The sequence below is a fragment of the Equus asinus genome, chromosome 2 (genome assembly GCF_041296235.1).
Source record: "Equus asinus isolate D_3611 breed Donkey chromosome 2, EquAss-T2T_v2, whole genome shotgun sequence".
Taxonomy (NCBI): Eukaryota; Metazoa; Chordata; class Mammalia; order Perissodactyla; family Equidae; genus Equus; species Equus asinus.
In genome coordinates, this window is record NC_091791.1 from 67,487,594 (window position 1) to 67,514,931 (window position 27,338).

The 27,338-nt window shown below is 44.6% G+C and overlaps 1 protein-coding gene across 23 annotated transcripts in view; it reads right to left on the bottom strand.

Moving 5' to 3' along the window:
* Positions 1–1,004: 1,004 nt before the first annotated feature.
* Positions 1,005–27,338, bottom strand: part of LOC106828660 (collagen alpha-1(I) chain-like) — a 47,164-nt gene continuing 20,830 nt past the window's right edge. For 4 of the 23 annotated variants that reach the window (XR_011495995.1, XR_011495992.1, XR_011495997.1 and 1 more), the window contains 8 exons: positions 19,202–26,770; positions 18,987–19,074; positions 16,881–17,823; positions 15,198–15,335; positions 12,700–12,796; positions 8,980–9,132; positions 7,650–7,742; positions 1,006–6,613 (listed from right to left, as the gene is read on the bottom strand). Coding sequence is in view for 2 of the 23 variants with exons in the window: in XM_070491453.1 (XP_070347554.1) it covers positions 26,682–26,770 (89 nt within the window). In the remaining 21 variants the exon portion in view is untranslated. Of the gene's footprint in view, positions 6,614–7,649; positions 7,743–8,979; positions 9,133–12,699; positions 12,797–15,197; positions 15,336–16,880; positions 18,951–18,986; positions 19,075–19,201; positions 26,771–27,338 lie in introns of those variants that run through there. The other 19 variants (XR_011495994.1, XR_011495996.1, XR_011495990.1 and 16 more) reach the window with 13 other exon arrangements.

The window sequence follows — 27,338 nt, forward strand, 5'->3', positions numbered from 1 at the left end:
ACCAGAGGACTTTGCTCACAATGAATGCATCTAACAGAAACACCAACTTTAACTAGGACTTTCTTCCCTGATTATTCTAGCTGGAGAGTCTCCAGCCCAAAAGATAAGAGAAATGTGAATTCCTGGTACCAGGGCTCTCTCTGCATATGAGGACAAAATGTAAAAAATGGTGGCCACCACATTCCACTTTTTCTTAAAATTACCAGCAATTTTTGCATTATACAAACTCTTGGTACTGCCATTTTCTTCTGATGTTGCAATTACTATTGCTAAGGTCATTAATGCCTTTATTGCAAAATGCAATGAATACTTTCCTGTTTTACCTTTTTAATGGTCCCTGTAACTCTCCTTTCATATATCCAGTTATTCAGCAAATATTTAATGAGATCAGATACTGCACTAGATGCTAGGAATGCAATGGTGAGGAAAACACCCAAGGGTCCTCTCATTAGGAGATAAGATGGAGCACAAAAGAGACCAGCCATCAAGCAACCACCAGAGTGTGGTAAATGCTGCACTGGAGGAGTCACAGGGCATCCAATCGAGTTCAACAGAAATGATATTAAAGTGAAATCTGAAGGAACAGTTCAGAGGGAACATGAAGGACTGGAGGCAAAAACACACACACACATTTGAGGAATTTAAAGAAGTTCCTGAAGGGCAGGGGAAGTTAAGGAGGGACATTTCATAAAGGGCTTTGCACACTGTGACAGAGTTTGGGTTAAAGGCAATGAAAGCCATGGAAAGCTTGTGAAGAGGGTAACGAGAGGACAAAGATAACTGGCTGCAATTTAAGAAAAACATTTCTACCATCTCCATTATTTTTTATTCTGTCTTAAATGATCTTCACTGTTGCCTTATTCTAAATACTTTAAGGAGCTAAATTAAAAGAACATCTATAATGGATGTGAGAGAAAACAATAAGCTCTCCACGCATCACAGGTAAATTATATGTAAAACATAAGTTATTTTTGCAGACTCCTGATTAACATTACAAAATAGATAAGGTTAACAAAAGACTAACAGGTAATTTTATCTTCCTTTTATTTAAAACTTGCCAGCACCAAATTATTCATGCTAACTGAACAGATATATACATAACCTAACATGATCAATAATCCAGATCTTTTCTATTTCACTTTGAAACGTGCCTTTTAATTTTCATTTAAACATGGGCATCTCTGAAATCTAGAATTTACTTCAAGTCACACCACCAGTTCCTAATACCTAATCTTGTACCCTTTCCATAGACTGAAAGCATATTTTAGGCTGGTGTCGAGATTTGGTAGAGTGGTTTAGACCTTTTTCTTTACACTTTTTTATATTCTATGACTTTTTTTAAAAAAGCACGAAGGAGTCACTTTATTTTTCTGGTAATAAAAACATTTCCACATGGAAAACAAAGAGTAGAAGTACCCTCTTTCACATCTTCCTTGAGAAGAGTCAGGTTAAATAATTGCGTTTAGAGCTTCTCTGAGGCACAAGACCTTGACAAAGCAGTGTGGGATCAAGGCTATCGTTTAGGCTTGCATACTGGTAATTTGAATAGTGACTGTTTTCTAAACTATTTTGTGGAAAATACTAAAATGAACAGCAATTTCAGCAACCAATGGATAACAAAACAAGGATGTTACAGAACTTTAAAATATTTTTTGAGGGGCCGGCCCGGTGGTGCAGCGGTTAAGTTCGCACGTTCCGCTTCTCGACCAGCCGGGGTTTGCTGGTTCGGATCCCGGGTGCGGACATGGCACCACTTGGCACGCCATGCTGTGGTAGGCATCCCACATATAAAGTAGAGGAAGATGGGCACGGATGTTAGCTCAGGGCCAGCCTTCCTCAGCAAAAAGAGGAGGACTGGCAGTAGTTAGCTGAGGGCTAATCTTCCTCAAAAAAAATTTTTTTTGATAGAGATCACTGATTAAAGATTTTTGAACTGCATACAATTAATCAAGGAATGAAAAGTGCTTTTACACCAAACCTAAACACAACAAACATGCTGACAATATTATTACTTGAAATATTTAATATTTAAAGATATTATAAGAAAGTTAAGGCAAAATGCTATTATTCTGAAAATGAAAGGGTCAGGACAAACTCCTTTTTACCTACTCAATAGCTTGTATAGATAATAAAAAAAAATCTAGTTATTAGAAATTACTTCCAACTTTGCAGTACAGATCTTCCTCAACTTACGATGGGGTTATGTCTCAATAAAACATCTTAAGTTGAAAACATCCTAAGTCAAAAATACATTCGGTACATCAAACCTAGCAAATGTCCCAGCTTAGCCTCGCCTACGGTGACACTCACAGTCAGACAGAAGCGTCTCACACAAGCCTGCTGGATAATACAGTGTCAAGTATCTCTTGTAACTGATTGAATACTGCACTGAAAGTGGGAAACAAAACGGGTGACTGGGGTCAGAGTGGTTGCAGTGTATCGGCTGTCCACCCTCGTGATCGCCGGAGGGACTGAGAGCTGAGGCTCCCTGCACTGCCAGCATTGCGAGGCAGGATCGTGCACATCCCGTTGGCCCGGAAAAAGATCAACATTCAAACTTCTGAGCACCATTTCTACTGAACGTGTATCGCTTTCACACCATCATAAAGAGGAAAACTTGTAAGTCAAACCATTTAAAGTGGAGGATTGTCTGTATTTTCAAATAAAAATTAGTAAAGTGACAGTGGATTTATACCTCTTTATGGGTGGAAAAGGGCTAAAAGAGTTGTATCTTAACATAGAAACTCAAGTATTTTCTGTTATTGTCAGCTGAGGCTGTATATTTCATCAAATGTTGACACAGCCATTTGAGAAAAAGATGGGTGGGCCCTATAGCACTCATATCTAGTAACTGGTTTAGGACACTGTGAGATGATGAGTGTTATGTGAGGAATCTATAACAAGATGATGCTTTTGGGTAATAGTTTTCAATTCTTAAAAAAAAAACCAAACCCCAAAACATTCTGATTTTGTTGTTTAAAAAATTGTTTTCATTTTAATGATCTGAGTTAGTAATAAATATACAAAACTGTCCTTCACATTTCCAATTTCCATACATCGTATTATGGGCCACTTAAATTCTGGACTACAAATGCAAGTTTCTTTGTGTCCTTAACTTCAATTATTGTCATTTATAAAGAAAGGTGATTTGCAAAAACATGCATTTGTGAACACAGATGCCAAAGGTTGTACATGTAAGTTAATGCACAACCAAAAGCGTACATTGTTCATTTGTGCAGTTATGTGTCAAGTGCAACTGACACAATTAGAAGCAGTCATCCTGGGATATTTCACTCTATCTGAAAAGCAGTCTTGAGAAACAGATGGAACTATGTCTTTAAACAAAAACTGTATTCTACAAATACAATAAAATTCACAAACGTGTACATCTGAAGCAACTCTTGAGACCCAAAGCTGACTCAATAACCCTGCTGCTGTATTGGTTTATGGATATATCTCCAAAGTCACAGGCTGGGAAATAGCTGCTTTAAAGAAAATAAATATACATATTAAAAGGAAAGTAAGGCTTTAAAAAATGTGATGAAAGCTTTGAAAACAGTAATAATGTATGAATCATCTATGAGTTTTAAATTTTAGAAATTTAAAGAAATTTAGAAATTTAAAGATAATCGGGACATTTTTTAAGCCGTTATAATTAAAGTTTTCCCATCTTACCAATGTTTTCTATTTGAAAGTGTAATAGAAAAATGGACAGTTTCTATTGTTGAACTACTATGATAATTCATAAATCATTATAAATTTATGACTTCAACAGAGGCTCAAGTAGTGGAAACTGGCCATCATGCAAATGAAAAGCAGGAGCCTGCTTGCTTCTCCAAACAGTAATGTGAACTAGAAATAAACACCAACACAAAATGATTTTTTATACAAAATAATTTTCAGATATCAGAAGGTAGGAAAATCAAATCTTTCTTAAAAATGTTTTCCTGGGTTGTGCAACATGTGCTTTACCTCTTTGACTCAATCCACCACCTAAAGTTATTTCTATTATAAATCTCAAACTGCCTGGCAAGGACTGTGAAGGCTAACCAGCTAGGTATTTGACATCACCCCCAAGGACAGACTGATGTATAGCTGTCATAAGTGTCCCACTTTTCTCTAAGGCCTGGAGTTTGATGTCTGTTTATGCTATGTGGATCACATGACAGAGGACGGTGCAAAGTTACAACCAGGTCTCCTCCAGGCAGTCCTATAGACTTGGCCTCTGATATCACAAAAACACTTGTTTTACTAAAATGAATTCAACTGCAAACAGTTGGAGGGCAACTGTAGTTGAAAAGGAAATGGGCTATTTTCTACAAGAAACATCTCTATTTCCTAAGGGTCTTATCATGAAGAAAATGTGGCTAGTGGTTTCAAACAGGTACTTCAAGAGTTACCCTAAATGCAAGACGACTTTTTAAAATATTTAAACCAACAATGATTCAGGAAAGTAAGCTGGGGGAGTAACATAAAGACTTGTAACACTACATTAGGAGATGCAGTATCTGCTGTGCACTTTGGAAATGAAAGCAACCAATTCTAGCCAGAGTCAATATCAGAAAGAAATACGGCTGCTTCCTACTCTTCTCCATTTAGCAAAATTAATTGTATGATGCTCATTGCTGATATTCTCTCACTTGAGTTAGGCAAAATGAATCAAATAAGTTACTTTTGTTTTCCAAATAAGCTGCTTAAACGGTTTTTTTGTTTTAAACTTTCAGAAATCGAACATTTAACCCTTGAGAGAAACTGCTATTATTGAGTATCCTGTCTAAAGGCAGGTGCAAGGATTGTTGGATTAAGGATTATTGCTCTTAAAAAGATAACCATCAGAAACAATATGTTAAGTTTACCTCAAAAACTGATTTTTCACCCAATGCCACAAGGTTTCATTCTCAAATTGAGTCACGTGTTACCTTCAATTCTTTGCCAGTTTACTGAGGTTTTAGCTATTAGAAGTTGACCTATTAACTCAAAATCAAGACAACAGCAATATCCACATACGCATGTCTTATTTGGGCATTAAGCAGTAACACTGCTTTCTGGATAGGACTTAAGGCACTAAATGGTGGGAAAATAAACAAGTAGGATGATTAACAACATCTTTAGAATCCTAAAAAAGGAGATCATTTAGAAGGACACTAGTAAATCTTTTTCTCAAACAAATAAGGCATCCTGTTGGCAAACATAAATAAAATACAAGGTCATGTTGAACCTAATACGTTCACTGTCTCAGCCAAATGACTCAAAACACTAGCTATCGAACTAAAGAAGGCTACGATATACATCTAAAGGTTGGAAAGGCACCCAAAGGAGAGCTCCATCACTTCCAGTTCTCAGTTAGGTAAGCTGTCTTTAACACTGCATGAAGTCTACTAAACGTTTATTCTTCAAAATGTGTAATGTGGTTAGATTTTTATTTTGATAAATCAGTTAATCAAGTGCTAATTTAGTAAGAAATTTATTTTCATGAATCAGGAAATGACTGCAGTGTCTAACAATCCCATTTATAAACCTAAACTAATTCTAGTACTAAATGCATATTCTGGATAACACTGAAGGAAATCTGTATAAACAAAAATGGTTACCTCAAGATAGAATTCACAATAGAAATTCAATATATATCTAAATAAGATTTACTGAAAATAATGAAAAGTGCAGTACAGATACATCAAATATAATTATAACCACAACACTTTCCTTGTGAAAAATACAACTATTAGTAAAATAAAATGTACGACTGAAAATTTTTCCAAAGGAAAAAATGTATAAAGGAAAATACTTTTCTTTGAGATAGGGAAAATAGTATGTCATTGTTTTTTTCATCACAACATAATTTGACACGAAAAGCAGTCATAGAATTGCATCAATTCCACATCCAGTTTCCTGAACATGTTAAGAGTAATAGGAGTTCGTAAAGCAGAATGCAGTTTCTGAATTTCATATTTTAAACTGTTGATATTCTCGTACAAAATGTCACATCACACCAGATCTGTTTTCATAACGTACAATACTTTCCATTTCGTGGCCAGACATGAATGCAAACATAGGCTTTCTGCCCTCTTTCTTTCATCCTGGTGTTTAGTCAGAGTCAGGAAAAAATTATCAAGTTACTTAAGTGTTATCTCTCTAGCAATAAAGAAAAACTGTATTTAGTGCCTGCTTCATCATTTGCCAAAAAACATTTCTGAAAATAAAACTCAGTTACCCAATGGTTTACAAAATAGAAAAATCATTCATTAGGATACACATGTCGTGGGATTTAGGTCCACTTCCAAAGGACTGAATGCCTTGGCAGCACCACTGTCCTTCAGCAGAGGTCACGATGCCAGTTCCCTGATCGGAGCAGGTGGGCCTGCAGGAGTCCACTGCTTGATATTCGATTATCTGAGGCCTTAGACTCTCTTTGATCACCCCTCTCCGCCATCTCATTAGTGCTACAAAATAGACGGCACTTTTGTGGAAATTGTTAGGAACATTTCTGCTGAACATGATTTAGAAGTTCTCCAAATTTTTCAAATAGGTCTTCCACCCATTTTACATTTTTCATACAAAGTTGAACAATTTCTTCCTGTCCTAAATCTTCATTTCTTTTCTGCACAGAAGAAATCTAAAATAAAGAGAATTGGCACATTAGCTTATACTTATCACTTTATAAGCTCTTCACAAGGGCTTACTGTTTCTATATTCTGAATGAAAAGAGATTAAGTCACCTACAAGTAGGAATCTTTTTTGGGAAAAATCTATCCATGGAAAAGGATTATTTCAAATAAATTTGGGTTAAGTTTAATACTATCATTTTTGGCTCCGTGGGGGCAGGGAGGAAGGCTAGGAAAAGTGGTTCAAACTTTCTCAATTCCTTTCAATTGTGTTAAAAGCTGAAAGGCAAATTTGGGGGTCAATTCTGCATTTCGAAGCACTGTAACAGCAGTCACCATATTTTACATGACCATCTTTACTTTCTCCTTTGCTAGACAGAGGTTCGATTTATGAACAACCTTCCACACTAAACCATGATCAAACATATCAGGTACAGCCTTGAGCCAACTTCACCTTTTTTGATTAAAAAATTGATAGTGCTGGTCAAAAAAGGTAGTAATGTCTATAGTCATTTAACCTCTAAGCAAATTAATCCTTATATCCAATCCAAAAACGGTATTATTGTCATACATAACTTCTGACAACTCAAATTATGGTATTTAATAGTTAACATTAAATTTTAATTATCATTTCTTCATGCCAGGGAACAAATGCCCTATTTCTCTGCAATTAAGTGGGATAAGGCCATGCTAGTGAAAAGAAGACAGCAGTGACTGAAGCAAATTACAGCAGAATCATTATACATTATGAGAGAACATGCAGCAAAGGACCATTTATTATGGCAATGTACAGCAAGCTCTAACAGCTTAAAAACATTACCACTTACAGTTTCTGTGAGAGGCGATGAGCCTCAGATTACTCTGAGCACTGAGCACAACACACGACAGAGACTCTGAACAATAAGTCGTCTTGTTACTATTTACAGGAGAATATAGACACATTTTCTAACAATTGCCTTTAAAACATTAAAAAGTACTATACCTACAGTCTCCTTAAAATTTGGAAAAACACACATTTCTTTTTTAAAATAAGTGAAAAATACTTACCTCTTTACATATGAGATAAACAAGATATTTATAATGATGTAGTGAATGATATAAAGAATACAACTGTATTTTCTCTGGATCAACAGCAAACTCCTATAAAAACAAAAGAGCTTACAGATATATTTATTTCATGGAGCAATCTGAGCTAACAATACTTTTACAAAAGTACTAGACCAAAAGTCTCAATGGAAATCTTAAAAATGATTTCTATGGCTAGGCATTACCCTGTATTAATATCAACAGGAGCTTATTCAAAAAAAGAATTTAAATTGTATTTTAAAATCTTCATTCTTTTTCCTGAATATAAATATACACTATTCCAAAAAATGAAACATTATACAAAAATTTACACAGTAAACATATGACTTATAAAGCAAAAGAATCCTATAATCTCTTGATTCAGAGATAAACGAGGTTAACAGCATTACAGTTATGCATTCTTCCATGTCCCCCCAAACATATATTAACAACACTAATTTTGTAAAGAGAAGGGAATCATACTATACATATTGTTCTGCAACTTTCTTTTTTATAACTAGTTTTTCACGTAACTAAAACTTGGATATCTTTCTCTTTATTACATATGCCCCCCCCAATATAAATTATATGAGGGCAGGGATTTTTGACCATTTTTCACCGTTTATTTGTGGTACTTAGAACTGTATTTGGCACACCATGGGCATTCAAAAATTTTAGTGAAAGAACAAATGAATCTACCTCTTCTTTTTGAAAAGTCCATAGCATTACATTATCTGAATGGCTCTTTATTTATCTAGTCTCACAGTGATGATACATAACTGAACTGCTCTTACAATTCTGCAATGAGCAAATGCATGCTTTTATGCATTTGTAAATATGTTTCTACAGAATACATCTTCGATGTGGACTTGATATGTTGCTAAGCTGTTTTCTGAAAAAGCAGTAATTTAGACCATGTTTGAAATTGAATGGATTCCAATTTTAATAATTTTGCAGATGGAATCCACACTGAATCCTATGGGAAGTGTGCACACTCACTTCTCTGTCTGAATTTGCATCCAATGACAGAAAAACTATAGAAAAAAATACAAATGCAGGCACAGGATGATTCCTTGCTTACTAGTCTATTTAAAAAATGTGTGAGCACCCACTGTCTGCCAGATACTGTGCTAGGCATTGGAGACAAAGACTAACACCAAGTCCCTCTTCCTTAGGCCAGAGCTGCTCATTTCTACCTGAAAAAACTTCACAATTAACAACATGGTAAACTGCTTGCTTATTTCAATGTTTTAAGTAGGAATTATATTAACAACTGGAAAAGGTATAATTACAACAATCAATATATACTCACTTGTGCAAATTTAGTGGTTGTCTTAGAAGTCCTTAGAGTTTTCTTATTATAAGCTCTGCCATTCATTTTGATTTTAGAAATGGCAGATCCCCCACTTTTTGCTTTAGAGTCTTGAGTAATTGTTGTTAGTTCAGGAAAATTTTCCAAAGCACTCTTTAAAATAAAGCAAAAATAATTCACATCAGAAGAAAAATAATCTAAACTATTTCTAGCCACTCAAAATTTATTTTAAAAAATATGGAAATATATACATATGTGTACATATACACACACAAGCATATGTGTGGGGATTGATGGATGTGGTAAATAAATACAATATACACGTACATATACATACACAGGTGGCTGTTTTAAACATGGCCACAAATTCTTTGCAGCTCCTCCCATCAAGATGTGGAATCTATTTCCCCAGCCCTTGAATCTGGGCCAACCTCATGACCTGCTTTAAGCAACAGCCTGTGACACTGTGGGGACTCCCGAATGAGGCAGAGAGTTCTTTCGAGTCATGCCTCTCTGGTTTCATGATAGGAGAAAGAGGGACACATGTAAGTTTCTTCAAAGCTCTACCAATTAAACCACTGTTAACACCCTGAAACTTAGCCAAGCCCTGCTATGAAGAATTCATCTGACCCAGGATGAGAACAGAAGAAAACAAGATGCTTCTCTGGCTTTATCACTTCTCTTGCTTCACTGACCACAGGAAAAGCATGATAATTTAGTGATAATTTAGTGATAATTTAGTGGCCATGCGGCAGAACCAATTCCAGTCCATTCTTTAAAACCCACAGGCATATTTATGCCCTAACCTACTTGGCAAATCATCTTGCAATAAAAAGCTACAAACGCTAACTAAATAATATTTGTAGCTAAATCTAACTAGTTTAAATATTGTTTTAAAAAATTAAAGTGAGTTACCAGTATCATTTATTATTTTGACACTAAACAGGTTCAAGTGCTCCCATTATATATTTTTTCTTATATTTATTATTCAGAACATAGTTCTCATTCAATAAGCTCAATTGTTTTATAAACAGTTACAACCTTCAAGGCCACTCTCTTCCAAATTCTGTTTGAGTGCCTAAGCACCTGGCATTGTGACCCCTGAAACAGGACATTTTTTAACAGATAGTCTGTTTTTTAGATATAAGTGTAGGAGGGAACTAAGTTTAGGTTTCATCAAATAGAAATAATAGGATCTTTGGCATTTCCTCCAGAGTGAGCTATCATTAATTTCTAGCTTCCTTCTCTTTCTTAAATTATTTGTGCTTTTATTACATAGTTTGGTGCTTTCCATATAAAACATGCCCAGGTTTGAAAACTTTTGGACCCTGAATTACTATTTACAACAAATGGAACTTAAAGACAAAATAAGGATTCCAGATTTGGAAATAATGAACACCAGGTCAATGGAGATGAAAAGAGAATATTTAAATAATCTTTCTAATAAGCACAAGATGACTGGGAGTACATGGATTTCAAATGAAAACAGAACTTCAAAAGGCTTTAGGATTCCTAAAATTACCAAGATCATCATGGAAAATGGTGCTAATCATTTCCAAAAAATAGAAAATCTTTTCTAATATACTGTTTGTAATATTTTACATCAAATCATTCTAACTTTCAATAATGTATATTTTGGCTTTGAAATGCAAGTTACTATAAATAAAAATTATCAAAATTAATAAGTATAATTTCAAAATTAGAAATTTTTTCTGTGAAATAAGAACATGAAAACTAATTTTTCAGTTTTCATCATAAACTATTGCATAAGTTTTAAATATCTACTGAGTCCATTAAATTCCAAGTGGTGGCTTTATTTTAATGCAAGTTACCAGAGAACTGGTTTGACATTCTAAAAACAGTTAGCCCAAACTGGTCATTTTTAAGATTTAGAAAATTTTTAGAAAACACCCATCTAACAACATCCTATTGTCTGAAGAAAACATGACATTTCCCAAAGGGCTGTTTCGTTTGAAGACAGCAGTTAAGCAGAAAATACTGGACTGGGAGTCAGTAGACCAAATTCTTAGTACTGGGCTTCTTACTAGCTTCTGACTTTTTTCTCAGCAAGTGCATGTCAGTGAATAATATAGGACTACCAGCAGAGCTTGGGGTCACCTAGCAAAAATGAAGTCAAGTTTCACAGATAAAATAGGGATGTGAAAAAGTTATACAAATTACACAAAGGAGTTGAAAACATGTCCATGCAAAAGCCTGCACACGATGCGTATAGTAGCTTTCCTGATAAAATTGCCAGGATTGGGGAGCAACCAAGATGTCTTTCAGTGGGAGAATAGATACATTGTTGTCTATCCAGACAATGGAATATTATTCAGTGCTAAAAAGAAATGAGCCATCAAGCCATGAAAAAACACCGAAGGGGCCGGCCTAGTGGCCAAGTGGCTAAGTTCGCGCACTCCACTTCGGCGGCCCAGGATCCTGGGTGCAAACATGGCACTACTCATCAGGCCATGCTGAAGCAGCGTCCCACATAGCACAACCAGAAGGACCTAGAACTAGAATGTACAACTATGTACTGGGGGGCTTTGGGGAGAAAAAGAAGAAAAAAACAAAAAAGAAGAAGAAGATTGGCAACAATTGTTAGCTTAGGTGTCAATCTCTAAAAGAGAAAAGACAAGACATGGCAGAACCTTAAATGCATATTACTAAGTGAAAGAAACCAATTTGAAAAGGCTACACACTGTCTGATTCCAACTGTATGACATTCTAGAAATGATAAAACTATGGAGATAGTGAAAAGATCGGTGGTTGCCAAAGGTAGGAGGGAGGGAGCGATGAGTAGGCGGAGCACAGAGGATGTTCAGGGCAATGAAACTACTCTGTATGAGACCATAATGATACACACATGTCATTGTACATTTGTCCAAACCCTTAAAATGTACAACAGCAAGAGTGAACCATAAGAGATGCTGATAACGGGGAAAGTTGTTCATGTGTGGGGATGGGGTATATGGGAACTCTCTGTACTTTCTGCTCAATTTTGCTGTGAACCTAAAACTCCTCTAAAACTGAAGTCTATTTAAAAAAAAAAAACTATACAAATGGATAAAAAAACTTCTCCCAAGCTAGATATAATCAAATGATTCCAGGTGTTGTATGTTATACTTTGAATAAGCTGGAAATTTTCTGACTACTAAGTAGCTTCTATCACAATTTTTCTGAGTTTACATTAGCTTATTGTTGTTCTATATTTCTGATAACACCAAAACCAATTTGTAGTGCCAAGATAAATCAATGGATACACACATATCCCCTATTATGTGACAATTAATTTTTGCTCAGATATTGAGTAAAGCACGCAAGTAAAGGGAATGTTAACAACTGTGCTAGACCAATTCTCATTACAGGTGAAATGAGAAAATTTTTAAAAGGTTTAGAAGAAAAACAAGGTTGGAATACAGTAGTTTAAAGCAAGTACTTTTGAAAACATTTGGAAATTATTATATAGAAGGAAAACTAGAAAAATATAAAAGCCTGAAAAATGAATTTAAGCAGAAAAAAGCAAATGATTAACACTAAGAATGTGCTTAATACAATAAAAAGACAAGCTAAACAGACTCACAATGAATAAAAATCAAATTTTTTGTTGGTTGAAAATTTTATGAAACTGAAAATGACTTTCATAAATTTTCCATCCTATTACGCTTAAGACTATGATTGGCCACTGAGTTTTGCTAATAAATCATCTGAAGGAAATACCTTGAATGACTGATCCAAGTGGAGATTCAAAAGAAGTCTCTTTCGATTATCATTCAGCATGCTATCTATTTTTTCATATGAGGCAAAAGTAGCTCATCTAAAACAAGATAAAAATTTATTGGAATAGGATAAACTATCAACAGAAAAGCTTGTTAAAAATCTGTCTTTGTCTCAAAACATTATTAAGACCTTAGCTGAGTGAGAAAGCAGCAGCGCAGTGTGTGGACAGGATGAAAGCCCTGCGTTCTAACCTGTCCTTGCCTCTAGAATTAACTGACACACGACATGACCAGTGGGCAACTGCCTAATTTCTCCAGATCTCATTTACCATCTGAACAGTAAGAGTATTACAGGATATTAATTTATCTAACATTATAAAATTTTATAAAATACTAAGTATGATATTCTTAATTCACTACAGTTTAAGGAGAAGAAAAATGATCAAAATCCAGTGTGAAAAATACAAGGGAAGAGTCAAAAGAGTTATTTCAGAGAAGGAAACTAAAAGTATGACAAAGATCCTACTCAAAGCTTTGTGCTTTCTTTGTCACCCCTGAAACTTTAAGCTCGTTTGAGAAAAGCCCTTCCAGAGTGTAAAGTTAATTACTTTTGGTGCTGTATTAAAGACTTTAGAATACAGACTGTTTCTTAATTTATCAGTATAACAACATATTTTTATAATACTAATGACTTTTCTGAAAATGTATATATAATCCTCAGAATCTGGTTACTGGTTTCATAGTTCAATAAAATGTTTGGAATACAAACACAAGCACAGTGACCATCAGAAGAACACCTCCTCTAATTGAAGAAAAGGTCCTTAGTGTGCAATGCTTTCTAAGCTCACTAGAACACACCTGATAGTTTTCTTTTATCTTTCCAGTAGTGACTAAATCAATTCAAATACTACAAGAATTTACATTTCACAAAAACAAGTTTTAAACATTTGTGGATTATTTTAAAGTATTATAACCATTAAAATCTTTCCCCCTTATATTAAATGGAGAAAAATCAGAAAACAATGATAAACAGTAGGGGAAAAAGTCATTTAAAATACAACTGCCTAGAAATGACCACTACTAAGAGATGCATATTTTATGATGCAAGGAGTTTTGATTGACAGGGAAAACACTTAATGGCAAAAAGCCAACATGGGGAATTAACTATTGGGTTTTAATAATGGTTCTTCTACCACTAACTTATTCTATAACTTCAGGAAATATATTTTATCTCTTTGAACCTTCATCTACAAAATAAATGTTTTGGGGCCAGCCCAGTGGCATAGTGGTTAAGTTTGTGCACTCCACTTTGGTGGCTCGGGGTGTGCAGGTTCAGATCCCAGATGTGGACCTAGCACCACTCGTCAAGTCACACTGTGGCAGCATCCCACATAAAACAGGGGAAGATTGGCACAGATGTTAGCTCAGGGCCAATCTTTTGGACAAAAAGGTAAATAAATAAATGAATAAATGCTTTAAACCAGGTACTTTCTAATGTCCCTTCCAGCCCTACATGACTCTAAAATGACTGATGTACAGATTACTGTCTTTGATTATATGGTCAAAAAAGCAATGGATCAGGAACTCGAAAACCTTGGACTTCAATCCTTTCTCTGCTTCTTCCAAGTTGTGGGCTCTTAAGCAAGTCACTTAATCTCTTTGAGCCTCTCACCGTCTTCATCCACAAAATGGCTAAATTGTTCTGGGATTAATGTAGAATAACATATGTCAAAGTATGTGGAAATAATAAAACAATACATGTTTTTAGGCACTGCTGTTGAAGTATATTGTTACTGACTATGCTTTGCTATTGTCTTTTGATCTTACACCCATAGAATCATTTTGACAGAAGAAGGGTAATAGAAACTGGCTCATTAATCCTTTCATTCATCTTTCTAGTTGTCCCTGGTGAATGCTATAGTAGCTGAAGGGTAAACATTAGTGAGCAACATTAGATATATTTTATATAGTTTATTTATATATCAACTTCATCCCTACTTTACTATAAGAAAGATTAATAAAGCAAGAGTATAAAGGAATAATATTAATGAATATAAAACAATGCATATATTGTTTTAGTACTAACTGATTAGGAAATAATTACTTTGTGATATAGCTTTTACTGGACGCAAATATACAATTTTAATCTTTACACCATTATTATCCAGTTCATCTAATTATTAGAAAACACAATATATTGACATCTGGACCCTCCATGTAATACAGACACTGAGTGAAATATTGTAAAGCTCATAAAGATTCGTAAAATTGAAAGAAACTAGCAGATAGTTATATAATTTTGCCATGAGTAGAGATCAGTAAAAATACATTCAATATACAGTTATTCAAATATTCAGATAATTAATGAAAAGATATGACCATTGTATAGAATCAATATATCATGAATTTGTTAACTGATAAAAAAAACATACATTAAACGCACAACTAACAGACAAGAACAACAAAGACCCAGGAAGTGCTACTCAGCAGATTATATACCGTTGCTCTTCTCTAGGGCTTGCATCGTGTCGGGGTCCAGGGCAACACTGACAAGCAATTCCATGTAGCTTTTAAAGGTTTCCTTCATCGCACTTGTGTTCAAAACACGAGTGATAAAGGGAGCTGGAGGATCAAATGCTGGGAAGGAGAAAGGATGAAATGTTAAATATCCCTTCCTGACAACTTAAGAACACTTTTATCTGTAACAAGAGCCTATAAACAGATTAAAGGTTGTAGATAAAATTTCTTCAGATTCAAGGTTCTCCCCTCTGCCTTTAAACACCCCAAGAGAGACACTCTCAAAGCTGGTTTGCACATCACAATCACTAGAGATCTTAAAAAAAAAAATCCAGATTGATGGATTTATTAAGACACAATCTTGTTTCGGGGGTCAGGTAGTGGTGATGAAGCTAGCACATTATACTTCAAAAAAGGTTCCCAGCTAACCCTAAACCTAACCCCTAACCCCTAACCCTAACCACTAACCCTAACCTTACCTTAAGCCTAACCCTGACCCTGATCCACACCCTGACCCTGACCCTAACCTAACCCTAACCCTACCCCTACCCCAACCCACCACACTAACCCCAAACCCCTAACCCCTAACTGTAGCCCTAGCCCTAGCACTAGCCTTAGCCATAGCCCAAACCCTCACCCTGGCCCTGGCCCTGACCCTAACACTCACCCTAACCCTAACCCTAATCCTAACCCTAACCTTACCCTAACCCTACCCCTAATCCTAACCCCTAAACCCTAACCCTAAAACTTATCTCCCCAACCCTAACCCTAAACCTAATTCCCTAACCCTAACGACAAACATCACCATACCTTTAACCCTAATCCTAATCCCAACCCAGAACCTGTACCCAAACCACGAACCTTAACCCGTATCTTGTATCCTTAACCCCCAACCCGTAAATTCGCCTTCACCCTTACTCTCACCCTCACCCCGCTCTTCTCACCTCTTGCCTCTAATTCCAGACCCCATCTTAAACTCTAAACCTTTGCCTAAACCCTAAACCCTGACACCGACCCCAACCCCTACCCTAACCACATCCCTGATGCCAGCCCTAACCCTAACCGCAAATACTCCATAATTAATCTACCACTGAAAACTGGGTGAGTTACTATAGAGCAGCTGTGGGGACTAGCCTGGGGCCTTTCTCCCCAAGGCAGCAAGGGCACCAAAGAAGGGGGTCACAGAGCGGCTACATAGGGTTTTAGAACAAATGGCATCCACCACATATGACAGGGATGTCCCTTCACTTGTCACCAGAGGCTTTGCTGACACCGCAGGTCGGTGAACACAGCGGGTCGGAGGTCTCAGGAAGCCGGGTCGGCACTCAATCCTGAGTTTAGGGGGAGACGGTTTTCCTTTCAGAAACGCCGATGTGGGGAGGCTGCATCCCCATCCTTACGGATCTCTCCTGTCTTGGGGACACAGTCAACATTTAAAGCGGATGCACGCGCACCCCACAGGCCAGGCCCCTTCGGGAAAACCAGTGCCGGCCGAGTTCGTTTCAACCCAAATGGCTCCCTCGGGCGCTCGTCCACCCTGTTGCTTGTCATGTATCCATGAAGCTTACAGCCCTGATCCTGAGGCCGATCTCTGACCCAGGCCCCACTCCACTGTCCCCGCCCGGCCACACGCCCAGACTTTCACCAGGACCGTGCTGCACCTACCCTGGCGCACAGTTCTCCGCGAGCTGCAATTTCAGAACAGACACAGCCACCGCCCAGCGCACACGAGCGCGTCCCGCGGGCTGAGCCTGAAGCGAGACTAACACATCCGGGCCGGGAGCCGGGGGGCGACGGAAAGAACCGACGGCTGGCCGAGTGCGCCGAGGTTTTGGGAATCGCAGAGCCCTGGCGGAGATGGAAACAACCGCCAGCTGGCCGAGAGCGCCGAGCTTATCCGAGTCACAGAGTTCTGGAGGAAAGAGCCGAGGGGAGACAGAAAGGGCCGAGAGTGTCTGAGGAGCAGAGCTTCTACCGAGCCGGGTGGGGAGGGGAGGGCCAAGTGTCTACGGAAAGGACCGAGCGTCGACGACAGGGTGGAGGATCCACGGAAAGAGCCACTGTTGGGCAGGGAGGGCCGAGGAATGAGGGAAAGAGCCGAGGGCCTAAGGGGAGGGCGGAGCGGCCATGTGGAGAGAGGAGGCACTGAGGAAGCAGAGGCGGAGAGACTGAGAGGGCTGGGCGGCGAGGGGCGGGCGGCGGCCATAGGGGCGGGGCCGCACGAGGAGCCGGAGTGAAGTGGGGACTCGGGGACACGGGGATCCGGGGTCTCTCCGCAGAAGCCCAGGAGCCCCCGCGCCCCCGGCGGGCAGGTAGCATCCGGGGTCTCAAGGCCGCAAGCCGGGAGGGACGCGACCCTGGAAGAGGCGGCGGGGCGCAGGCGGGGGCGCGTCCGGACCGTCGCGTGGCTGTGGATGGCGAGTGGCTGCCCTGTGCTCGCCCGCCCGCGTCGTGCGTGCGGCGTCTGCTGAGACGGGACCGTGCGGGGTGCTCCGCGGCGTCAGCTCTGCGCGGCGCGTCCCGTCGGGCGGCCCGGGCTGTAGACCGTTCGTGTTCACGTACCTTCGCCTTCCTTGGCCTTCCTTTGCGTTCTGGCGGCTGCTGTTTCCTGCGGGTCGCAGGCCCCCGAGGGGGCGCTGCTGTCACCCGGGGTAGGGGGATGGCGGGCGCGGGTTGTCCCCAGGGCGCCACCGGCTTCCCTCAGGAGCACCGGCTGACGCGCAGGGCAAGAGGACGGAGCCCGAGCACGTACGGCCCTGGCAACGCCCCTGGCCCCACAGTCTCTCGCCGAGGGGAGGGCGGCTCGGGTCCTGAGTGCCCGTCGCCGGGGGGAGGCGGAGCCCCACGCGGACCGCCGGAGCGGGTGGGCCGTGAGACGGGGTGTGTGAGCGCAGCCGCGCTGTCCCCTCCCTGCAGCCCTCGGGGAGCGGTGGGCCCCGCCCCGGCCGACTGTCCGCGCTCCCGGCGGCGGCCTCCCTCGGGCCCACCCCTCCCGCCCTCGCGCCAGCCCTGCACTCGCGCGGCCGCTGGTCCTGCCGGGGCCGCTCTTCCCGGCGTGCGGTCTGTGTCTCCCAGGGTCTCACTGGGAGGAGGCCCTGCGCGCCGGCTCAGTCAGACCCGGGGTCCCCTCCCTGCGTCTACACCACAGGCGGCAGCCTGGCTCCCGGGGCGCGGGCGGGAGGACAGGAGCTCCATGCAGACGGGAAACAGAGGTGGCAGCCCTGTTCCTCCCTGGTGGCACTAACGCCAACCGCGCCCTAGACCCAGCCGTCCTCACTGTCTCTACCCCAGCCCTATCTCCATCCTGACCCTGACTGCAGCCCTGACCCTGACCATGAGCAGCCTGCCCTGGCGACTGTCCCGCCTGCTAGATACGCAGATATCTAGGGGAAAAAGTAAAGCACTATGAGGCATGGAGAGCACAGCTGTGCTGTGATTCGAGTCTTAAGTGGCCTATTGTAGCAGGCATCAAATGGAAAGAAATTGAGATTACTAGGTTTCTCTTTTGGAAAACTTTTCGTAGTTGTTTTTGTAATAGCCAAGTAGGATGTGAAAGAAGAGAAGCCCTGGGTGGGTGGCCAGTGCATGGAGTGGAGGAGGATGTGCCAGGATGAGGAGGGCAGCTCCAGCCACCCACAAGCGCCTGCAGAGCCGAGCTTGGCCTTTCTAGAAGCTCCTGCAGTCCACACTACAGCACAGGCCACATACTCATTCTGTGCATTGCTCCGTTTCTTCCTGTTTTCAGTAAGCAAAGGATGTAAGTATACTCACAGTCAGGGTCCGGCTCCTGATGACTCAGGTATCGAACACTGCCTGTCAGGTTGCTTCTCAAACTGTTTTAAGAGCAGTATAATTTATCCTGTAAAGCAATTTCACAGACATAGGGAGTCTACTTAGTTTCACAGCAGTGTTGTTGAAGATGATACGAAGGAGATGCAGGTATTTTCCAGAAAAATGGGATAAAGTAGGCTTTAAGAATTCATTACCAAAAAAGACGACAGGGGCCGGCCCCCTGGCAGAGTGGTTAAGTTCGCATGCTCTGCTTTGGCTGCCCAGGGTTTCACCAGTTCGAATCCTGGGCGCGGACATGGCACCACTCATCAGGCCACGCTGAGGAGGCATCCCACATGCCACAACTAGAAGGACCCACAACTAAAAATGCACAACTGTCTACCCGGGGGCTTTGAAGAGAAAGAGGAAAAATTAAAAAATCTTAAAAAAAAATGATAAACTTAACCGTTTTCAGATGTTTTACAAGTATGACATACCCTGATTAAGTGTTCAGAGGTTTATATCCCCTCCCCAGTGCAGCATGTAGGGTTTGCTTTGCGACATACCAGGGAGAGATCAAAAGGGAGGGAGACCTCAGGGTGGGAGAGAGGAGTCACCACATATCCATAAATGACAGGCATCCTTGTGCGGGCACAGCAAACCCTGCCAACATGAGGACCCTGTCCCCGAGTTTCTGCTCTGCTGCCCTCCAGTGGCTTCCATCCTCAAGTCACCTCCCAGCCCACGGCTGAGGGCTCCGACCATCACATGTATGCTCCACAGCTGCAGCGAGAGGAGATGGCAGTGAAGGGGCTGCTGCCTCCCTCCCAGATCCTCCCCGGAAATCGCACGCGGCCCTTCTACTTGAAACTTAGTCGAGTGAGCACTCCAGAGTGCAGGGCTGCCCCGAGTGCACTCCTGCTCTGTATGGAAGAGGAAGGAGAGGGCATGCGTTAAGATGGCGGCAGCTGCTGTGACAGTGTCATCCGACTGGAACTCACGTGGAATCCCGACGGTGACCTGACCTGTGGCCAGTCCTCCCTGCCACTGCTGGATCTAGGGACTCAGGCTCTTCGTCTTAGAGATCCGCCCTCCTCCAGGACCCCAGCTGTGTCCCCTGGCCTGCTTTCACAGAGTGACCACAGGAGGACCCTGAGCCATTCTGGCCATAGCTTTCTAAATGTTTTTTAGTTTGGTTTTTGGTACTCATGCAGATTTGTGTGGGTGAGGCGTCGTTCCCAGACAGCCCCACGCGCTGTTCATCCAGACCAACTGCCCTGGTCCCTGGTGTGGCCCCTTCCCTTTCTTGGACTCTCACCACTCACGCCCCATCCAGCATGTAGCTCACTCCCCACAACTCAGGGCTCCATGTACGGTCCTGGATGACCAGGTATCCGGTGGGAGAAGCTGTCAGAGAAAAGGGGTGCTTGCATCTCCAGGGTCTGAGGTGTGTTTACAGTCACCATGGAAACCCCAGGGCAGGGTTTTGTGGGAACAAAGCTGCAGCTTTGGGAGTGACCAGACCACACCAAATGACCATGGCGCCTCTCCTCTCCCCCCACCCCCACCCTAGGGTTTATGGGTTCACACGCCCTTGGCTCCTGGAGACAGCAGTACAGTGAGACTGGGCCTGCGGGCCCCTTATGTATTTCCCATGTAGTGGACATACTCATGGGCAGGTCGCTGCCCCCAGACTCAATCATTCAGTGTGTTGAACCAAGGCTCTGGGATGGGGTGAGGGGGCGGGGGCTGGAGGAGAGGAGAGTCATGGGACAGGTCTTCCCGCACAGATGCCCAGGAGGGGCAGACTGAGGGGGTCCCCCAGGGATGGGGTCACTGGGAGTGAACTTTTGGGGGCCCTTTGTGACCTGCCTGGAGTGGGGGAGCACACGGTGAGTATAAATGGCCAGTGCCCAGGGCCTGATGCCAACAGAGGGGCTGAGCAGGGGGGCATCACCACCTCCTGGGCCTGTTCTCTGGGCATCAGCCCTCCCTCCAGAGAAGGAAAGCCAGGTCTCTGCACAGGTGGAGATGTGTCTTCAACAGAAGGGCCGGGTCCAGGGCTGAGGAGGAGCAGGGGATCCTGGGCCAGGCAGCCCCACAGTGTCAGGGCTCTTGCCCAGCGTGGATGCCACACCTGCCAGCAGGGTCCAGAGCTGAGTTCCAAGATGACTCGGTGTGTGAGGCCCTAGGACCTTTACCTGTGAGTGCCTTGCCCTGCGGTGTACAACATGGGGGCCGTTTTCTTTGGGCAAGTTCACAAAAAACAGGTGGACCTGGAGTTGGCAAATTTATCACCAGTAATGAAACAAATAGGTAAAACTTGTTCATCATTTGATGAAAAGCTTAAGTGTTGCAAAAATAGCTTTTAAATCTTCTAGGAAGGAAACTATCGATCATCCATGGCGTGGTGCCTTTTCTCTGCACTCAGAAAGCTGATGGAGAAATTCAAACAGTGCTGAAAAGTCCACTGGGTGACTTGGGGCAACAGGGTTTAAAGACCGTGCTGGACGACCTGGTTCCAGTGGGCACGTTACAATAAGGGGGAGTTTTGACCAAGTCCTGGGGCAAATTGGGCTCTTAGGGAGCCTGAGAGTCAAGGGAAGCCCTTTCCTGAGCCCTTCCCAGCTAAGGGGGAGTTTGAGGTTGCAGAGGTGCTGAGGGCACGTGAGGTGGTGGATGGGTTCTCTCAGGGATTCTGTCACTCACCCAGAACCCTGACACATGTGTCCCCTAACTCGCAGCTGTGACCCTCACCAGGAATTCCCTAAGGCTAAGGTCTGCAAACAGTAAACTATACAGCATTGCAGAAACCTCATGACCCCTGTAAACCCTGCACCCCTCACCTGAGACCCCACCCTAACCACAAACCCCGACCTGGGATTTGCCCAGGGCTGAACCCCAAACATAAGCTGCCCCAACCCTGACCCTAACCCCTACAAGTCGGTCTCTCTCTCCCTGCGGTTCCCACGCAGAAGCAGGCGTCACCCAGAGCAGCTGCCCTGCAGGGAAGCGCATGGGATCCGACGCAGGTGTGTGGCCCCCACGGAAACACCAGGGGCCAGGGCCGAGCAACTGGCCTGGTGAGCGGGGCTTGGAGAGGGTGGTCTGGGCAGGGGCGGGCTCTTGTTGGAGGATGGAGCCCACGCCCTGTGGGTCCTTGAGGTCAGAGGCTCCTGGGAACATTGGTCTCAGGGGCGGGAGCTGGAGGCCACATGGAGCTCTTGGAGTTTGAGACACTTCTGAGGTTCAGCAGGATCTGGAAGTTCTGGGCTCCTGCTAACATCTCTCTTTCCAATGTAAAATGAAAACTCCCCTACCCCGATCTCCCCATGGTGCTTTTGCATCTGTGTAGCCTACTTCCTTTGAGTGGACTCAAGTCGGAATTAGATGAAGGATGGGTCTCTGCCTGGATCACAGGTGACTTTGAACTCCGTGAGGTCTATATAAGAATTCTGAATAAATACATTCTTTGGCTGGAATGAAGGAGAAGTATCCCAGTGCATCTGAAGTATGGTGACAGTCACTAGACTGTGTAGATGGGGACTGGAGAGTCTGAGTGTTATTCTCCTGGGTGGGTCTGGTCACCGCCATCTACCTGTTGTTAACTTGACCCTCAACACGTGCTGGAGGTGGGGAGGAACCACCCAGCTTCTGAGAATTCACCTTAATAAATGTCGTAGGAGCTGGTCGCCTCTGGAGAGCTCACACAGCACTCTTGGCCCTTCCCCATCCTGAACGGTTCATGTGTCAACTCGTTTAGAATGCAGAGCAAACCAGTGAGGAAGGCACTATTGTGGGACATAGGAAGTGAGGGCAGAGGGTTCAGGTTTAGAAAATAGATGTATGTGATATATACATATGAGCGTGTGTATACGAGGGGGTGACTTCTGCCCACCGCACAGCACTGTTCTGAGGATCACACCGGACAGCAGGTAGATTTATGTACATACACACAAACGTATATAAAGTCTCCATTTCTTGATAACTTGCCCAAGAACTCACGGCCAGTCTGTGGCAAAATTTAGATGTAGACCTGGGCATCATGGCTCAAACCTGCGCCCACTGAGCCCCTGTCCTTTTGACCCCAGGCTGCCCCTGGGGCTCCGGACTCCTGCACCACCTCAGCTTCCCATCCAGCCGACACACTCCCTCAGCCTCGTCCCCTGATTTGCTCTGTGGAGCCCATGGGGGGGGGGGGGGCTCAGGCTGCCTGTCCCCCGAGGCCCAGGGGAAGAGAAGCCCGGCATGTGCCGCCCTGGGAGCACATGGGGCTTCAGGTTTGTGGAGGCTCTGCTGACCTCTGACCTGTGAGGCCCTGCAGTGACCTCGCCTTCTGTCTCCATGGGTCTGAGCTGCCACTGGAGGGCATTGGTGGCCCTTCTGCGTCCCTGGTGTTGTCATCAGTGACATAGCAGGGGCTCCATCCTTCCTGGGGTGATGGAGTAGGGGCTCCATCCTTCTTGGAGTGGCCCTGCCAGTGCAAGTGTGCTAGTCCCAGGGTCCTCTGCTCCAGGGGCCTGGGAACCCGGGTGGGGGGCACATACCCGGGGAGACCACCCGGTGGAAGGGGGTCGGCATTCACAGCCAGAGCTGCTGCTGCCTCAGATCGTCCTCGTGACGACAGCAAATGGACCCCGCACCCTGGTGTGCTGGGCCCACCCTAAGCACCTTCACGCCCACAAGAGGCCTGTGATGTAGACCGTGTTGCGATCCCATTTTGAGACAGACAAAGGAGGCTTAGAGACCTTTGATAACTTGTCCAAGGACTCACAGATAATTGGCGGAGGCAAGATTTGAACAAAAGAGGCAATTTGCCTCCAGAAGCCAGCTAGCCACCACACTTCACTGATTTCTGCTAGAAATCACTGGAAAGAGAACTGCAAGATTGGGAAGCAGAGAGAACAGGAAGGATTGAAATGCGGAGAGAGGGGAGTTGGGAATGGAGGAGGAAGAGTGGCTCCGCCAGGGCGGCTGGCGTGGGAGGGGGAGGGGCTGCCAGGATGGGAGACAAGAGGAGGGGGACCCACCTGAGGAGATGGGACCAAGGGCACAGCCTGAGCAGGAGGAAGGATGAGCCTGGGGTAGAGGATGAGGGGCAGAGAGGAGGTCCCAGGGCTCAGAGGGGGATCGGAGCCCTGGTCACCAGGAGCCAGCATATTCCCTGGGGCAGTGGGAGCCCATGGCCTGTTCTGGCCCAGGCTCCAGAGGGATCTGAGGAGGCCAGCTCCCCAGAGGAGATCGGGCAGGGCTCCGGGGTCTCACGCTGGCCTCCAGCCCCCGCCTTGAGGACTCAGACTCCCCTATTCCAGCAGCCGTATTCCGGAGTCCTCGGGGGTGACTCTGAGGTGCACACACTCCCCCTGCCCTCTGAGCCTGCCCTGGCCCACAGGCCCTGACTCCCCTCGGCCACCGTGTGAGGCACGTCAGGCTGAGCCCGTGCTGAGCAGAATCTGCTAAGTATCCAGATACGGTCAGATCAGCAAAGGTGGGTCAGGGATTCCACCTGGACTGCTGGCTCCGCTGCAGGTGGCTGGGAGTGGAAGCACAGGGTGGGGCTCTCAGGGTTCCTTTTATGGGGTGGAAGGGTGGGCAAGGAGTACCCTCAGGCCTGCTGCCCCTTCTTGCTGTGTTGGTGTCAGTTGGCATTCCTCCTCTGGGCGGGTGTCTCCCCCGGCCCCTCGTGAAGCTGACTCAGGCACTGTGCAGGGGCTGCTCATCCACCTTCTCTCTGGCACACGGGGCCCATGTGAGGAGAAGAGTCACCTTGGCCCGAGCAGCCAACGAGGAGCACATGGTTCTGACAATTCCTGTCCCCCGAGAGCATATTCTGGGCCCGGGCCCTGCTGCCCCACTCACTGAAGAGACGTACCAGCAGCCGCAGCCTGTCCATCCCCTGACAGTCCCATGGGTGGGAGAGGAGACCAGGTCCCTCTGGGACACGACTCGGGAAGAGCAGCCACATCTACTTGGAAGGAGGAGATGGCTGGGAACTCTGGGAGGGAATGACCACGGAGGCGTCAGGTGTGTTGGGTAAGGATGACAAGACCAACCCAGCAAGGACATGGGAGGTCCCCTGCGGAAGCTGAGGTCTCTCACTCAGAAATCAGGGGAAGTGGGAGGGTCAAAGAATATTCTAGAAAGACGGAACTGGACACACAAAGGTTGGAGGTGAGTGAGAGCACGGACGGCAAGTGACCAGACAGTCACTGCTGTTGGGAGAGGGGTATGCGGAGGGTGTAGGCAGAGAAGCTGAGGGGCAGCCAGGGTGGGCTGTGTTCTCAGGGCCACGGAGATACCAAAGGACATGGAGTGGGGAATGGCCGTGAGGATCCGTCTCCTACAAGGGTCACTCTGACTGATCTGTGGAGGATGGCGGAGGCAGGAGGCAGGGGGCAGGGAGACCATAGGAAGCTGGCACAGTCGTCCTGGCGACAATGGCGGCCCGGACTAGGAGAGTGCTGGGGACTGGGAGGGAAACAGCTACTGTCAGTGGTGCGGTCGGGAACTGGTGACAAGTGGGATGCTGGGGCCCGAGAGATGGAGGAGTCGAGGACTCCAAGGCTTCAAGCTTGCACCCTGCAGTGGGTTGAATGGTGGCCCCCCGAAAAACATATGTCCGTGTCCTCATTCTCAGAACTTGTGAATATTATGGGATATGGTGATAAAAGATGTGACTAAGTTAGGGATCTTGAGGCGTTTATCCTGAGTAACCTGGGTGGGCCCTAAACGCCATCACAGGGATCCTTATAAGAGAGAGACAGAGGAAGAACAAAGACACAGAGAGACACAGAGGAGCCATGTGAGGACAGAGAGAGACAGGAGGGAGGCAGCCACCAGCCCAGGGATGCCTGGAGCCCCAGATGCTGGAAGAGGGAGTAGTGACCCTCCCCTGGAGCCTCCAGAGGGAGCACGGCCCTGCGACCCTTAACCTCAGACCCCTGGTCTCCAGGACGGGAGAGGATGGATTTTGAGGCACCCAGTTTGTGGTAACTTGTTGCAGCTACCTCAGGAAACTCACACACCCCTCCTGGGTGATGGTCCCTCATCAGCTCCAGGGAGCAGGGTTTGGCATGGAGAACCTGAGGAACTGGACAGCGTGGAGCCAACTCCACCTGGGTGGAGGTTCTGACAAATAAAAATGGCAAGTAATAGGATATATTGGAGTATATGAGGAAGCCATTTTGTGTAAACCTAATTTGGCCTGACCTTGTCTTTCCAAAAGGGCCTGATGGAGGCAGTTGAGCATTGTATATCTGCTTTAGAGATTCCCTATGGCAACAGCAAAAGGTCCTTGAGATAAAGGTGCAACCTCTCTCCCCCTCCCAACGTTTGCATCTCCTTAAAGATTAAGCATCTTTCTTTAGGCTGGGAACCGATTGCAGTGCTCATCTGTGACCGCCCAGCCCAAGGCAACACACCTGCCACCCCGTGGCATTCACTAAGACAGCAGACCTATCTGCCATTTCCATCAATCGCTGTGCTGACAGAGGAGCCTCGTGACTATTGTAAAAGGGACATTTCAATCATATGTGAAACATACTCTTTGAGGGTATATAACCACCCAGTGTACCCCCACTTCTTTGGAGTGCTCTGTTCCTTTGTGGAAAGACTCTCCTGGGTTATAATCCTAAGATTCAAACTCAGAATAAACTCACCCAAATTTTCATTTATAGATTGGTTATGGATTATTTTTCATCGACGGTTCCCAGAGAGCACAGGCCCTTGGCTCAGAGCAGACTGGGGGTGGAGAGGGTGTCCAGGCACAGAGATGGTGCTTGAGGCTGTAAGAGAGAAGGAAGCATCAGGACAGTGTGTCCACTGAGGAGGTGCAAAGAAAGCCAGGCTGGAAGAAAAGGTGTCGCTGGGGGGATGAGGAGGAAGTTGAGGGGACCCCTGGGCAGCAGCTTCCAGCTGCTGGTGTGTCTGGAGCTGGTCACCCATTTCCTCCATCTGTAAAATGAGGACCACTCATGACTCCACCAGGACAGCTGGGGTGGCAGGGAGACATGAGACAGAAGAAGGGGAAGGATTTTCTCAGGATGGGCTGGCAGGAACAGTGGACAGACGGAGTCACATGGAGGGGCCAAGAGGGCAAGGTCCATGTGACCCACCTGCAGGGGGATGGGTCAGGCAAGGGGAGGAAAGGCCTCTTACATGGTCATTGATGTGGGGTGGGTGAGCCGAGGAGTCGAAAGAAAGATTTCTTAGACTCTCAAGATCTGGCAGTAGTGCTCTTTTATTATTAATAGTGTGGAATAGCATGGGGACAGGACCCATGGGCAGTCAGAGCTGCTACTGCCAGCATGGGGACGGGACCCATGGGCAGTCAGGCTGCTGCATGGGGACAGG